Source organism: Trichosurus vulpecula, chromosome 5 (genome assembly GCF_011100635.1).
Source record: "Trichosurus vulpecula isolate mTriVul1 chromosome 5, mTriVul1.pri, whole genome shotgun sequence".
In the NCBI taxonomy this organism is placed as follows: Eukaryota; Metazoa; Chordata; class Mammalia; order Diprotodontia; family Phalangeridae; genus Trichosurus; species Trichosurus vulpecula.
Window position 1 is genome coordinate 14,301,634 of NC_050577.1, and position 17,007 is coordinate 14,318,640.

Genomic DNA, 17,007 nt, shown 5'->3' on the forward strand with positions numbered 1-17,007 from the left:
GCGCACATATATTCATTGGCATATATAAATATGTATTACATATACATAAATATGTGTGCGTGTGTCTATGTAAATATGTTTACATACACATTTTAAATATTAAATATTTGTACATGTATCAATATAGAATATAAATACATATGCTATAGTGGTTTGTTAATAGATGTTTAACAATCAGCTCTCTAAAAAAGATATATACACAACACACTTTTAATTTTAATCTGCATCCCTGAGATTTTCTCTATTACTTTTTTTAAGTCTAGACAATAATATATCAAGTCTTAATCTGTAGCATTTGCTGATTTCCAAGGTGTGAATGTTCCCACTGAAAATTTAACAATCGGCTTTTGTGAGCTGGATCCAGCACACCCCAGACATGTAGATTGCTTATAAACCTATCCCTTCAGATTTTCTAGAATAACTACTTTCTAGTGATTTGGAGGCAGTAAGGAAGAGTGAACAGTGTTTTTCTTGGGGTCAGGAAGACCTGGGTTTGAATCCTCCCTCAGGTACTTACTAGTTGTATGACTTAACCGCTTTTGGACTGTTTCTTTATCTGCAGATCAGCAACAGGCATTTATTGTTTACTACGTGCCAGGCATCTGTAAAATGGGGCTAATGGGAGCTTATAGGGCTGCTGTGAGGCTCCAATGAGAGTCCATGGAAAGCACTTAGCAAGCCTAAGGAGACATGAGTGATTGTTGTTGTTTTCAGCCCCAGGCTTAGCTGATGCTTTCGGGAGCCCGATGTGCCCTGCAGGCCAGGGTCACGGAGGCATCCATTGTCATGTCAGTCTAGAAGCTTAGAGACAGAACCTGATTGCTTTTTCCTGAAGCCAGATCGTCTTCCTGGCTGGAGACGGGGAAAGGGAAGGGTCCTGCCTTATATGTTTCATCCCACCCTGTTTAGTGGGCAAGGTCAGAAGATTTCTCTTGGTGTGAAACATTCCTTTTGTTCTGCTTGCTTTCTATTTTAGAAAGGGATGAGTGAGAATTTTTAATACCTATAATGTGAAACAAACGTCCAGACTCAAGAAAACACTTGGGTAGAAATGATCTGAGCTTACACTGCAGCACGTCACAAGGGCTGACATCCATGGAACTTCGATGGGTAGAAAGTGTGTTACATTGAGAGGCTAAGGACTCAGGTTCGAATTCTGCTCCTTTTGTATCTTATTTCACGTCCTACTTTAAGCAAGTCTTTTAATTTCTCTGAGTCTCAGTTTCCCCTATAAAATGAAGGATCTGGATTAAATGGCTTCCAAGGGACCTCCCACCTCTGGATCTATGACTGCACAATCCTCATCATAACCCTGTGAAGGAGGTGCTATTACACGCCCATTCTGTAGCTAAGGAAATTGAGGCTGAGAGTGTTCAGGTGACTTACCCAGTCATGCACCCAGTAAGTATCAGGGTTTAAACCCAGATCCTGGCAGGCTTTCGTAGATGATTTTCCACAGCAGAAGGAATGAGAACCTAAGATCTCCCCATGTTTGTGATTGGTTTATATTGGAGAAAAGAATCAGTCAGTAAACACTTGTGAAGTGCCTACTATGTGCCCAGCACTAAATGCTGGAGATGCAAAGAAAGGCAAAATCCTGCCTCTCTTCTCAGGGAGCTCACAAGTCTGATGGGGTGGACGGCATGCAGGCAGCTGTGTGTGAATAAGAGAGAGAGAGGATCAGTTGGAGATATACCCTCAACAGAAGAAAATCTCTAGCCTTAAGGAGGGATGGTGTTGCAACAATCTGCTAGCAGCTGCTGTAGGGATGTAAGACCCACCAACAATCAGCACACGGAAAGCCACTGACACAGCTTCTTTTGATCTGCTTTACTAAGGAAAGCAATGTTAAGGGGTTAACAATCTTACTTTAATCCAACATGTGCATATATCATTCACTTAGTTCAGTGGAAAAAGCCAGCACCCTGAACTTCAGAGCAAATACAAACAAATTATAAACATAAAGTTATAAACAGACCAAATACAATTCATAGTTACCAGGAAACCATCAACATCTGAGTTCAGCTGGGAGGCACTTGAAGGGGCTGACCAGAGTCCCGTGCCTCCAGGAGTGAGAGCCTCTTGCAAATAGCTCTGTTCTCTCTTTTTATACACTCTTTAGCCATCATCAGAGGTCATCTGAGAGACCAGAACTCAGGCTCCTGCTATTGGCTCTGGTCTTAGCAACTCCCCTTAGGACCCTTGGGGGCTTCACACCCACATAGGCTTAAGCACCTAGTAGGTAGGGGTTTGGGCCTGGGGCTTGCATCTAGTAAGGCTTAATCAAAGACAATTAATCATTTGAAACACTAAGAAAGTCCCACTTTAGTTGATAGTACAGATGGGAAGAGCTTCCTGTAGGTGGGATTTGGGCTGGGACTTGGAGGAAGCCAGGGAAACCAGGAGGTGGGGGTGAGGAGGAAGAATGTTGCAGACATGGGGGGGGGGGGGGGCAGCCAGTGAAAATGCTTGGGGTCAGGAATGGCAAGACCAGGTCACTGGATCACAGCGTATGGGGGGATGTGGGGGTGGAGAGTAAGGTATGAGAGGACTGGATAGGGGCAATTTTATATTTGATCTGGGAGTGATAGGGAGCCACTGGAGTTTGAGTGCGTGCGTGGAGAGGTGATGTGGTCAGACCCGTGCTTTAGGAAAATCACGTTAGTGTCTGAGTGGGGAGAGACTTGAAGTGGCAGACCCCGCCCTCCCCCAGCAGGTATTGCAATGGTCCAGTTGGGAGGGAATGAGGAGAGCCGTGTCAGAGGAGAGAAGACACTGCAAAAGTAGGATCAACTGGCCCTGACAACAGCTTGGATCTGGAAGGTGGGGGAGAGGGAGGAACCCAGTATGACTCCAAGGTTGGGAGCCTGAGGGACCTGGAGGATGGTAGTGCCCTCTACAGTAAAAGACATGGTTGGCAGCTGCTATGATGTTGGGGGAAAGATGCTGAGTTCAGCTTTGGGTACACTGAGTTTATAAGGTCTTTGGGAAGTTTAGTTCAACATGTCTAATGGGCAGCTGGAGATACAAGATTGTAGGTCAGCACAGAGATTGGGGGAGAAGAGGTAGATTTTAGAATCATCCACATAAATATGGTAATTAAAACCAAGGGAGCTAATGAGATCACCAAGTGAAGTAGTCCAGAGGGAAAAGAGGAAAGGGCCCAGGACAGAGTCCATGGGACACTTGTGGTTAGAAGGAATGATGTGGAGGAGGATCTAGCAAAGGAGACAGAGAAGGAACATTCAGAGAGGGAGGAGGAGAACCAAGAGAGAGTGATATCCCAAAAACCTAGAGAGAAGAGAGTATCAAGGAAGAGAGTAACCAATAGTGTCAAAGGCTGCAGAGAGGTCTAGGGGATGAGGATTGAGCAAAGGCCATTGGATTGGACAACTAAGATGTGTGTTACTAATGTCACCTTGGACAGAGCAGCTTTGGTGGAATGATGAGATCTGGAGCCAGACCATAAAGAGGAGAGGAAGTGGGCACACTGACTGTGGATGGACTTTGCAAGGATTTAAGTCACTAAAGGGAAGAGAGAAAGAGGATGAAAACTCAGAGGGACTGATAGATGATCAGTGAGGATGGGAGAGGCTCCTTTGCAAGCAGTGGTTAGAAATGTTTGTCCATCATCTCTGCATTGTCACCTCATTAAAAGAAAATAATGATTGGTATTTTGATCTTGTAGGTTGTCCAACTGGAGGAGCTGTTAGCTGTGCGGCACTCAGTCTTCGTGGTAGGAAATCCAGGGACAGGAAAGAGCAAGGTATGACAAATTGGCTTGTGGGCTGTTCACAAGATCTTCCGCTTCCTACTCTGCTCTAGGGAGAAGAGCGATTGTATTGGGTCAGATTTCTTCATGATGGCTACACAAAGATTTTAACATTTTTGCCTGTAAAGGACAGTTTTTCCTCTTAATTCTTATGAATGAACAAAAAAGGATTCATCAAGCACTTTAGTATATGTCAAGCACTATCCCAGCTAGGGAAGCAAATATGAAAACAAAAATAGTCCCTGCCCTCAAGTAGTTTACATTCTAGTAGAGAGAGACATACCTACCTGAGTGGTCAACCAAGGAGGGATGCTGGTTTTGAATATTATTTGGCTGATGAATGGGGCCCTAGGGAGTAGGACACACCCATCCAGGAACAACATCAGATCTGATTTGATCATAGTTCACGGCCTCAGAACTGGAGACTCATTGGATTGTGTCCGTTTATTGTATTGTATTTGCATATTAAGATCACAAAAATTCTCTTTCATGAAATGCCAAGATCATAGCCTTATTTTGGGGGGCGGAGTTGGTGGGCTGAGGGGAAAATTAAACATCTTCTTTTGGTAAAAAAAGTAGAATATAAGTAAAAAGCAAACCTAGAATGGGTACCTTGGACACCTTGTCTTATACGTTTATTTCTTTAAAGTTTTTTGGTATTTTTTGTATAAGACGAACAGAGCATTGAAGAGCTTTTAGAAAAAAACTCTGGCTCCCAGTATCTGATTTTTGCCTTATTTTGTCAAGTCTTTGCCTCCCTTGGCCATCTCAAATCAAATCAGGATCTAATGAGATAATATTTATTATAAGTGCTTAGCACAATGCCCAGCACATAGTATGTGCTATAGAAATGCTTATTCCCTCTCCTTCCTCCCATCTCAATTTCTGTTCTCCATACAAGGGGGAACACACTATAGTGAAAAGAGTATTAGTATTTAAAGTCATAGGTCCCACACTTCTGGCGTTTTCAGCACCCTTATTTGTAAATCAAGGCACATACAATCTCATAGAGGGCATTCAATAGTGTTTAGTGTATTGTTTTGCAAAGGCAAGGGTTGTACTAGATGAACAGCGAATCATGGATTTAGATCAAGAAGGGATGCTAAAGGCCAGCTGGTGATCTCTGAACTCCTTGCCAGTTTTTAATCTAGGATTGTTTGATCACGAGGAAGGCACATGCAAGAAGCTCCTAAAAGGAGAGATTGTTTCCTCATGTTGTCTGTAGTCCTGACATCTAGCACTTTTCTCTTGACCAGAGCATCTTATGTGGTGCCATCTCCCTGGTTCATGGATAGCTCACAAGATCTTCTGCCTCTTACTTTGTTCCAAGGAGTAAAAAGATTGTGTGGGGCACAGATGTTTTCATGATGGTCTGTGGTAGCAATTAGATTTGAAGATCTTTCCCACACATTAATAGGCTTACATCACAGGAAGCCCAAGTTACATGTGATGGGAGGATCTTTCTGACAGGAAAAAGAAGTTATGTCACAGGAAAATGCTGAGAGAGAAAGGGAGAAGAAGAGGGAGAGGGAGATGGAGATGTTATGGCTGCTAATGGCCACCCTCATGATTGTTAGAACTGAATGGTTGGGTTGACTTAGCTGTACTGTGAATTTGTTTTGGGAAAGACCCCAGCAGGGGGTCAGAGAGGTTTTGGGATGGTGAGGCTCCAGGTTGTTATATTGTATATTGAATGTTTTGGGTTCCTTGCTGTTATGATGAAGTGGACTGACTGGATAAATGGCTTGTGGGATATGGTTCTCTGGTGTCTGAATAAATGGTTTACTTCTACTTTCTGTGTGGAGAGTCTCATATACTTTGCAATGCAGAACTACATAGGCATTTTGACAGTTATCATCTACATTGTTATTATTACCTCATTGTTACATGGTCATGCAGAGATTATTTTTTTCTGTTTCCAAAAGTGAATAATACAGAGCGTGGTATATGACAGGTAACAGAGAAAATAGTTTAAGAAAACTTTGTTTCCCTTTGGCTCTATTCATTGTTAGGTGGTGCAGTGGATAGAATACTGGCTTGGAATCAGAAAGACTCATCTTCATGAGTTCAAATCAGGCCTCAGACACTTACTAGCTGTGTGACCCTGGGCAAGTCACTTAACCTTATTTGCCTCAGTTTCCTCATCTCTAAAATGAGCTGTAGAAGGAAATGGCAAACCACTCCAGTATCATTGCCAAGAAAACCCCAAATGGGGCCAGGAAGAGTCTGACAGCTGAAAAATGACTGAACAGCAATTGTTAAATTGCCTTGAGTAAGGCAAAGATAGCAGGGCCAGGAGAACAATCTACACAGTAACTAATCGTGCACAAACAGTGATGCTAGAAGGGGCTGAACTGGAATTAAATGCAATTACCTATCTGCCATGGAGAACAGAAAATGAGACTATAGAGAGGCAGGTGGCTATGGGAGCAGAACATTGCCTTGGTTGAGAGGCAGTCTGGTGTAGTGGGTAGAGCACTGGACTTGGAATTGGGAAGACCTGGGTTTGAATACTGTCTTCTAGACAAACAAACATTTATGAGTTTCCTCACCTGTAAAACAAGGGGGGTCCTTTCAGTGACTTCTAAGGTTCCTTCTAGCTCTGAATCGGTTATCCGATGTTCCTACATTCTGTGAGACTCAAACTTTGAAAAACTGATAAAAGTCACTTTTTTGTGAGTATGTACAAAAAATAAAAATAAATGATCTTGAATCTTTTGCCTTCTCTCTAGATTTTGAGGACTCTGAATCGAACCTATGTTAACATGAAACAGAAACCCATTTGGAATGATTTAAACCCCAAGGCTGTGACAACAGACGAGCTCTTTGGCTTCATCCATCATGCCACTCGAGAATGGAAAGATGGCAAGTTCCATGTCCTTTCTCATGTCCCAGTCCCTCCCCTCTCCAACCCATCCTCTGCATTGAGGGCATCCCACTTCCATTTCTTTGAGCACGCTGTTCCCCAAGGCTGAATTGTACTCCCTCCTTATCTTTATGATTGAGAATCCCAAGCTTATTCTGAGGTTTAGCAGAGGTGCCACCTCTCATTGGAAGCCTTCCCTGATTCCACCTCCCACCCCTACAGTTGTCAGGGCTATCTCCCCCATCAAATCATCATGTATGTGCCGGCTTATTTACATGGTGTCCCACCAATACAATGTAAGCTTCTTGAAGAAAGGGAAGATTTATCCTTTTGGACTTTGAATATCTCATGCCTGGCACATAGTAAGTACTTAAAGAGGCTATTGGATTGAATCGAAGTGAGGATAAGATGAATTTGGTACATTTCATTGATATCCATAGGATTTTATAGACATCATACCCCACCTCCCCAGAGACCAGCAGATAAGTCTGATCTCTAAGGGGATGGAGAGAGCCTACCGAAATTCCTTCTTTGGTGGTCTCCATCTTCTCTCCCTCACTCCCTTTCATCTGTCATTTCCCAGACTTGACCTCTTCTTGATCACAAATTATGACAAGGAAGATTAACAGAATCCCCAATAGCCCAAACTTTTCTCTCCAAAATGTTGCTCCACTTCATGGATGTCCCTTTGGGACCAACACTCTTGTTCTAGAAATATTACTGTGTTCAAAACTCTTCTCTGAGAACTACATACAGAGCCAACATAAAGGCATAGGCTCCTGGGATTTTAGAATTTAATAAGAGGATGATTTATAGGCCCAAAGAAATTTGCCCATGGCCACACAGAATTTTGGGGTGCAGCTGTTTCTCCCATGTACCAGCCAATCACTTTTAAGCAGTGATCAGGCTGCTTGTCTGGACCCAACTAAATGAACACATCATTTTGAGAGAAGTAGGGCAGAATGGGAGAAAAGAAATCAAGATTGATTGATTGAAGACTAGAAAACACTTAAACTTGCAGGATAAATTCCAGATTGAGGTTGGAATTGGTGACCTCTCCAATCCTATGGAATGAATGAATGAATAAATGAATGAAAAAAGCATTTATCAAATGCTTACTATGTAATAAGAATATGGAGATTATAAATATAGAAGCAAAGACAAGCCTTGCCCTCAAGGAGTTTACATCCAAATGGGGATGACAATAGGGGAGTGATGACCAGGAAAGTTTATGGGATGGTGAGTGAAGTCATAGAGGAGTAGATTGACACACCCCATCCAGGACCAATGTTGCCTTCATCTCCATCTCCACCATTTTTTTTTCACCTCTCCCAAGAGAATCTGTGAGCTCTCCCTCTATTGAGCTAAAACAACCTTCTGTCTGCTGGTTTCGAAAAAAGTGAAAATGCCAAGACTGATACAATTTAGTCCCTCCAGTAGAAGGTCTACTAATTGGTCATTGGACATTGTAGAGTATTAACAGTTAAGTTAAAGTTTAAAGATGGCCTAAAAGCTTTGTACTTCTCAGCTACTTCCTTTTCCACCACAGAGGCAAAAACAGGGCCACCCAGGACTGAGGGCCATTTTGTATTTTTTACTGTTTCATGGATTGTTATGGCTCAGTGGCTAGCCTAGTGGAAATGACCTCCTCTCTGTAATTAACTGACTGGGTCCTGGAAAAGTGGACCCAGTCTATTGCTGGGACAGTTCTCCAAGCCCTTCCAACAGGCTAGGAACAGTCACACTGCTAGAAAAGCCTTGAAGGATCCAGAGTTGCTGCTATCTTGAAACATCAGAGTAGGGCTTTGTGTCCCAAAGTAGTAAAGAAGTATTTTCCTCTTTTCCTCTCTATCTTGCTTTCCTTTAAAAAAAATCAAGTTTGAAATACATATTGTCTTTTTAATATAAATGTACTTATCTTACTTAAATATATTTATATAACTATATGGCAGGAATACTTCACAATTTGACAGTGCCCTTGACCAAACAGCCAAACAAAACTTTGTCACTGAACTGTTTATCCTTAATGAGGATATGGAAGAAATAATCTAGGTACAGATAATTTATTTATAAAAATCTTTTCTAGTAGAAATGCCACATTGGAATTTTTTTGAACTAAATTTTTCTTGATTTCCTCTTTTTATGCCACCTACATTTCCTAATCTAGCCTTTCCCCTGCACCTACCCCAAGAGCTAGCTCTTACAAAAAAGAATTTTAAAGTGGAGGAAAACAGATCAACCAACATATTGGAAAAGCCAAGTCAATGAGCAAGCATGTATTAAGCACCTACTATGTGCTGAGGATAGTGCCTGTCCTCAAGGAGCTCACAGTCCAATGGGGAAGACAACCTGCAAAGTATTACCTACGAACAAGATATATATGGGATGACTTGGAGGGAATCTTAGAAGGCTCTGGGATTAAGGAAGACCAGGACAGACATCTGCAGGATGCGGGATTTTGGCTGGTACTAGGAGGAAGCCAGGAAAGCCAGGAGGGGGAGAGGAGGAGGGAGAGGAAGAGTGATCCAGGCATGGGGGAAAATCATCGAAGATGACGGGAAAGAAAAAGCTTGACATTATATGCAGTATTCCACATCCCTAGACCCCCACTTCTGCAAAGAAGGAGGGAGAACTAGCTCTTCCAATCTGTTCTTTGAGATCAAGCTTGGTCATTACCATTTTGGATCATTTCATTGCCATGGATGAATTCAGAAATCCGCTAGAATTTTCAACTTTCTTTGTTGGCAGGGCTCTTTTCATCACTCCTGAGAGAGCAAGCCAATCTTCTGCATGATGGGCCCAAGTGGATAGTTCTAGATGGAGACATCGATCCAATGTGGATTGAGTCACTCAACACAGTGATGGACGATAACAAGGTGAGGATGATAACTGCCCTTCTTGGCTGATTTTTGCTTTTGCTGGAGTCTCCTCTCTGTTCAGAAAACACTTTTCCTTCACTAAGGCTCAGTTTGACTTCATCGTCTTTGACCCTGGGTTTTTTTCTTTTTTTTTTTTTTTGCTGGGGCGCCATCATGACTCAAGGTACTTGGGGCAGCTTCTCCCTAATCCATGTTTGTGCCTGGTTTGTACACCTTTCAGCACCCGTGCAATGCTTATTAGTATGAACGGGAGTTAGAGACCTGTCTCTTTTTTAAAGAAGATTCCTTCATGCTTTTTGCTTTTCACACCAGCGAGGCCCCAAAATAGTCCCCTTCTCCCCTGCTCTCAACACACATACTCTTCCTTGCAACAAAGAAAACAGTACAGAAAGACTGTGGGGGGCCATGTTTTCCACAAGACAACAACATGGCATTACAAAACATGGCATTATGTGGCATTTTGGTCTTTGGTCCAGAGTGGGCCATTTGAAGGCAGCTGACAGCACCTTCCTGGTGGCATTTCCTCCTAAGCCTACCCGTCCCTGATGGCGGCCTAACCTACCTGCATCCCTCCTCCCCTGCCCACCCCGCCTCCTGGTCCTGACGCACTACTTCTTTTGTTCAATCCCATCCCCAATGGCATGGCACATGCTCCCACTGGCAGCCACAATTGAATAGAATCCTCTAGATGTCCCTCCCCCACAAGGGCAGCCTAAGCTTCCTCCCCACCCCTACACCTAGTGAGCATCAACAGGTGACCATTGCTTTAGCTCTGCCTCTGGGCTGTAGGTCTCATGTTTTTTCATGGGAAGAATGAGGGAAGTGCCTTTGTCCCCGTAAGAATGGAGGCACCCAGCTATTACCTGGTATATATTACTGTGCCTCAAATGCTAAAACTTCTCATAAACGTAATCTGATCAGCCACTAAGGGATACAGTGGATAGAGTGTTGGATTCAAATCTTGCCTCAGACACTTAGGAGCTGTGTGACGCTCCCCCATTCCCAGCAAATCCCTCAGCCTCAGCTTCCTTATCCGTAAAGTGAGAATGATCATAGCATCTGCCTCACAGGGCCATGACATTCAATGATCTCAATCCTGTAATATACCTTGTAGCCCTGGAAGCAGTATACGAACACTAGCTAGCATCGTCTCCATCTTCATCACCGTTCCTATAGAGGCTCCAAGCCACAATGCTCTTCCACCCTTCCCTCTCCCACATCCAGTCACTCCACTCGTTCTCTGGTCTGTCCCTCCCTGCCAAGGGCCTCCCCACCCACCCCCTCTTCATTTTAGTCCCTCCCTGCCTCCCGCCTGAATCTCTAGTCTGTTTCTTCTCTGATCTGTCCTCCCCTCAGCTGCAAAGCCTTCACCTGAATGGACTGTTCCGATCACCTCACACCCTTACTCTAAAGTCGCTGTTGGCTCCCTGCAGTTTATCAAATTAGATTCAATTAGTCTGGTGCCCTCTAAAATCTATTACAGACCCGTGTACATGGCGTTTTCCCCTAACATGCAGGGTCCTTGGTACTTTTGCCCAGCTCCAGACCTGGCACAGAGTAGGCATTTAATAGAGTTGAATTGACCATGGCCATGGAGCCAGGCTGTGCCTGTCGTCTGAGCGCCAGTCTGATTATCTTGGGAGTTGGGGGGTGTGGATGTGGAGGAAGAGGAGCTGCCATCAGCCCCCAGGCCACAGTTTTCTGGCCTCAGCTGCTCCTAATGTGCCCTCACTGAGGTAGCCAGGGACCCATTAAGGAGCATCCGTAGCAGTGAAAGCCGGGAGCCTCAGAAGCACTGACTTAGGATGGTAACGTAGCTGCTTTTAAGTCATTTCAGCTCCAGAGAACAAGCTTTAATTAAGGGCCTCCTGCCTCCCGTTGCATTGGGTAAGGTGCTGGGAATAGAGGCAGACACAAAAGCATCTCTGCCCTCAAGGGGCTTCCATTCTCGGCTCAGGAAGCACAAAATACAAAGTCAATCTCTAGTCATGGATGGAGCACTGGACCTGGAGTCAGAGGATCTGAGTTCAAATCCTGCCTCTGACCCTCACCAGGTGTAACCCTGGGCACATCACTCCCCCTCTGGACCTCCATATCCTCATCTGTGAAATGTAAGACTTGGTCCAGGTGAAGTAAAAGATTAACTGGGAGAATAATTGACTTTCCAGATGTAATGAAAAAGATTTTGGTGGAGAGGCAGCTAATCGTAGTAGATAGAGGACCTTAGGGCCAGGAAGACCTGGGTTCTAATCCTGCCTCTAACACATACTGACCACACAACCACAGACACTGGATGCCACTCCCCCTCTCTCACCACGCCCTGCCCCCCCGCCCCGTGTGGCAGACTCTATTGAGACTTTAGGGTACAGACAAGTTGCCAGCCTGCATCAGTGAAGGGAGTTTCCCACTGGTGAAATCGCAGGGTTTGGTCATTTCTGTTAGTTAACACCCAGCACTGATGCTGGCCAGGGACTTGGGCTCAGACCCTACTCCACTGGGCATCTCACCAGGGCCAGCCATCTTGTGCCTTGACTTCCCCTGGCTAGACACTGTCCCGTTTTGTCTCTGGCATCTCATGTTTGAATGCCATCCTGCTCCCTGGAATGACTGTGGCCTTTTCCCATACAGGTCCTGACACTGGCCAGTAATGAGCGGGTGGCCCTCACCCCTCACATGAGGCTCCTGTTTGAGATCAACCATTTACGGACGGCAACGCCTGCAACTGTGTCCAGAGCTGGGATTCTGTATGTGAACCCACAAGACTTGGGCTGGAATCCGTGAGTATTCCTTCTTCAGGTGTGATGGGGGACATCTTCCCAGGGTATATGAAGAGGCGGAGGTAGCATTTTGGCCGAGTGTCCTGGCTGTGCACTGTGCCTTGGCGGCCTAAGGACCACAGCGCTGACCAGGCAGGCTTTATAGTCTCTGTAAAGTGATTTACCTCCATTATCTCATTCCCTGGAACACAGTAGGTGCTTGATTAATGTTCATTGACTGATTGGTCCAGTGACCTTGCAAACTAGGAAGTCTAGGGCATAAGCAAGCATTGTACGAAGGTCATCAAACTCTAAATCAGGGCTCTGCCCATTATGGCCTGAGCTGAACTCTAGTGATGGAGAAGGAGGTGATCAGTCAGGAAGCATTTATTAAGCGCCTACATGTGCTGGGTGTTGTGCTAAATCAAGAAAGGCAAAAAGCGGCCCCTGGTCCCAAAGTGGTCCCAGCTTAATAAGGGAGCCAACATACAGACAATTGGAGTACAAGCCAGTGCAAGACAAAACAGAGATAATCAACAGACGGAAGAGAGGTGAGGAAAGGCTTCCTTGCACAAGACAGAACCTGAAGGAAGGCAAGGAAGCCAGGGAAGCCAGGAGGCAGAGCATCCCAAGCAGGATGGACGGCCAGAGAAAAAGCCCAAAGTTAGGAGATGAGGTGTCTTATGTGAGGAACAGCCAGGAGGCCAGTGTCATTGGATTGTGGGCAGCTAGGAGGCACCATAGTACACAGAGCATCCAGCCTGGAGTCAGGAAGACTCATCTTCATGAGTTCAAATCCAGCCTCAGACATTTACTAGCTGTGTGACCCTGGACAAGTCATTTCACCTTGTATGCCTCAGTTTCCTCATCTGTAAAATGAGCTGGAGCAGGAAATGGAAAACTGCTTCAGTATCTTTGCCAAGAAAACCCAAAATGGGACCATGAAGAGTCAGACATGACTAAAATGACTGAACAACAAAAGGGGGTAAGGTGTAGGAAGCCTGTTGTGGTAAGAGAGCATCAGGCTGTGAAGGGCTTTGGACACCACAGGTACTTCTTTGGTGTCAGGTGAGGAGGACATGTCCTTTGAGACCTGCCTCAGGACAAGCAGGAGCACAAGGAATGGCCTGGAGAACCCAGGATTCTGGGGCAGCACCACATGTACATTGGAGAAGGCCAACTCAGGTGGCAGGTTATCTGGGTGAATGCACCTGTGGGGTAACCTGTGGATATATGTATGAATGGAATAGGAGAGAGCTGGCCTCTGATCCAAGAACTCCCAAGCTACCCATCTGCCTCTGTACTGGCCTGTACTGGCTGTGTGACCCTGGACAAGTGGCTTAACCTCTCTGCCTGAGTTTCCCAATCTGTAAAATGAGGTGGTTGTACTCAGTGGCCTCTAAGCCTCTCCTAGCTCTATATCTATGCTCCTATAAGTGCTAGAGAAAGAAGGAGATGGGGGAGGTGGAAGGAAGTTTAGTTGGAACCAACATACCAAAGAAAACATGTGCAAAGGGAAAATGGCAGCACTGTAGCATCAGATATTGGTGGCATGGCCATTAGCCTCAAGTGAGGCTGGCCAGACATCTGAGAGCAGAGACAAGAAGGCATCCTTGGAATCTTCGGCTCCCCCAGAGCCTGTTGGGGGATAAAAGGCTGAGAACTCCTTCCCAGCATCACGCCATGCTATCTTTCTTCCTCTTGATTTTCTTTTGGAAGATTCTGGGACTTCCTCTTGTCCCTGCCAAGCTTTATATCACTGCTACCTCCCACTGGGCCCCACCACCCTTCCTATTCTGTCTCTTCCAGCTGGGGGTAGGGGTTCTCCATCTTCTCCCTTAGAACGCACAAATTGGCAGTAGACACCCTGCTCTTTGGCTCACAATTCCTCCTGATTTCATCTTCTGTATGTGGATCACCGTGATTGACAGAGAATTTGCTGCCTGCGGTGATGAGGAAGCTTGAGATGCAAAGGACCCCACAAGATCAGTGGGGCTGGACACATGGCAGCATCCACTGGGATTATAGACCAAGCTCGGTTGGCTGTGTTCCTCTGCAGCCGAGTGACCTGGACCTGCCAGCTTTGGTGATGGGTCTGATGCAGCCCAGGCTTCCCAGAGAGAACATCTGGGGTCCTTTTGTCTGAGGGAGGAGCAGCACAAGGATTTCCATGGGGTCTTTCTGTAAATGCCTTGAACCAGGGCCGGAGAAATGCTCAGATGTGGGCACAGCCTTGCCATAGCGAGAGGAAGGTCCTCGGTGGTCCTGGCAGCCCTCCCTGCAGCTGGATGGGGCCTGGTGCCCCCCCATAGCACACATGTGCTTTCACAAGGACAGAATAGAGGACAATCATAACTGGCCTCTTTTCAAGAGGGATGGAAATAAGTGGATGATATCTCCATATGAGGATGTGAGTGATTCCTCCCGAAGCATGTTCTGTGAACTGACTTCACAGGTTTCTGCCACCATAGCCAACCAACGATAGAAGATGCCTGCATCTCCCTGCTCATGTAACCCTGGTCCTCACTTGCAGACCCTCTTCTCTTTCCTGATTAAGTTTTTTTTTCTTTTAATTCAATCTATTCTGGCTGCCATTTTAAAGTGAAGCAAAATTTAGCAAGCATTTATTAAATGCCTACTATGTGTAGAACCAAGTGATATAAAGAGAGAAATGAAACAGGCCCCGCTCTCAAGCTTATATTCTACTAAGTGGAAATAGCACGTGTGCACATGTACACACACACACACACACACGTGTGTCTCCCCTGTCCAAACAGATGGTCCTTGAGGTTAGGGATTGTTTTATTCTTCATCTCACCAGCGCCTGACCCATGTGAGAATTTAACAAATGTTTGTTGATTGATGGATTAATTGAGGGATTTTAAAACATAAATTTGAGGAAGGAAAGAATTCCAGGCAGCGGGTACAGCCTGGACAAAGGCTCATCGGCAGGAAATGGAGAATGATGAATAGGCAGCTTTGTCTCTATGCCCGTTGGTAAACATATGCTGGGTTGTATTCACTGAAAAACATTGGTAATCAGGAAGTCATTGTGAGGAGTTATATCAGTATATTATGAACCTCATTTCAGATCTCAAAATAATTGGGGTCAGAACTCTTCAAGAGCAATCCTGAATTACTTCCATAAACTTGGCACACTTTGAGAAAAGAGTTTGAGCATTTGGGGAAATGAAAGGGAAGGTGCCATAGATAAGGTGTTGTATTTGGAGTCTGAGGATTCCAGTGTGAATCCTGCTCTGTGTGACTCTGAGCTGGTCATTTACATTTTCTGGGCCTCATTTCAGTTCAGACGACCTCTAGGTCCCTCTCAGCTGTAATCCAGGATCTTATGCAATCTCAGGTAAGAAAAACAAGACAAAACTTCCTAAGGAGTAGGAGATTTGATGAGAGAAGTGTGGTTAGACTATAGTTGTTCTTGAGAGAAAAAAGCTGAGGATTTTAGTGAACTGTCACCTCCCTGTGAGTCAGCAACATGGTATAGTATCTGAGAAAACTGATGGCAGCTTCAGATGTTTTAAGAGAAATTTGGCTTCCGGGAATGAGCAAGCGTCGAAGCCTTTGTGTCCCACTGGCCAGGCCCCATATGGAGCAGAGCTCTGGACCCCATCCTTGAGGAAGCATGCTGACAAACTGAAGAGCATCCAGAGGATGGCAACCAGCCTGGCAAAGGGCCTTGAGTTCATGCCATAGGAGGATGTGTTCAATGAAATGGGAATATTTAGTGAAAGAAGAACAGACTGAAAGTAGAGATGTGGGAGGGCCATGATAGCTGTCTTTGAAGGGATTTCATATGGAAAGAGGATTAGGCCTTCTTTTTTTGGCCTTGGAGGGCAGTACTGGGGGCAATGGACATAGAAGAAGAGTCCAGCTTGAGGTCAGGAAATCTGGCTATAGTAGAAAGCATTGCTTCTTCAAGGCCTTTTGGCAGAGGCAAAATGAGAACTTGGGGGTACAGTGCTAGGAGTGTTTATTCAGGTAAGAGTTGGAATGACTATTACCTGAGGTCCCTCCCAACACTGTGATTCTGGGAGTTATCACAAAGTGGCACCTCCCTCCCTTCTATTCAGAGGTGGTAGACTAGGGATGAGGAGCACGGAATGCATGGTCAAACATGATGAACAGCTTCATTAGCCTGGCTGCACTGCTTTCTTTCTCCCCTTTTGTTCATTCTGTCTTGTAAAGTGTGACTCTGCTGCTGATTATTTATCTCAATATCTTTCTATGTACATATATGTACATATGTATCTACTTAAAATGCGGGCGGGGCACGAACATTCAAAGTTGGGGGAGAAAACATTCACTGATTGAGAAGGGGACGTAACATGATCACTAGTATGTCTCTAAAATGTTTGTACCAAGATGTGTCTGCTTTGTAAAAGCCCACTTCACAGACCCAGGATCCAGGCAAATCTTTCTCCTCTTCTGTCTTCCAGGTATGTGGCCAGCTGGATTGACAAGAGAAGCCATCAGTCCGAAAAGGCCAACCTGACAATCCTTTTTGATAAATATGTTCCCCCGTGCTTGGATAAACTGAGGACGAGTTTTAAAACCATCACGTTGATTCCAGAGAACAGCCTGGTTCAGGTTTGTGTTTTATCTCAGTAATGGTCCGGTCCAAAAGACAAGCCTCTTGCTCTCTTTCCCCAGTGCTGGCTTTCCCAGCCTTTCCCTGGGTTAGTCTCAGCCTCTGACTCATGAAAAGAATGCCCCACT

At 45.1% G+C, this 17,007-nt stretch overlaps 1 protein-coding gene across 1 annotated transcript in view; it reads left to right on the forward strand.

The window, feature by feature from the left end:
- DNAH11 (dynein axonemal heavy chain 11) overlaps positions 1–17,007 on the forward strand; it is a 311,018-nt gene that overhangs the window by 141,820 nt on the left and 152,191 nt on the right. Inside the window, exons 39-43 of the mRNA XM_036759767.1 lie at positions 3,689–3,766; positions 6,505–6,637; positions 9,387–9,514; positions 12,146–12,294; positions 16,728–16,878. Of these exons, the coding sequence (XP_036615662.1) occupies positions 3,689–3,766; positions 6,505–6,637; positions 9,387–9,514; positions 12,146–12,294; positions 16,728–16,878 (639 nt within the window). The remainder of the gene's footprint in view (positions 1–3,688; positions 3,767–6,504; positions 6,638–9,386; positions 9,515–12,145; positions 12,295–16,727; positions 16,879–17,007) is intronic.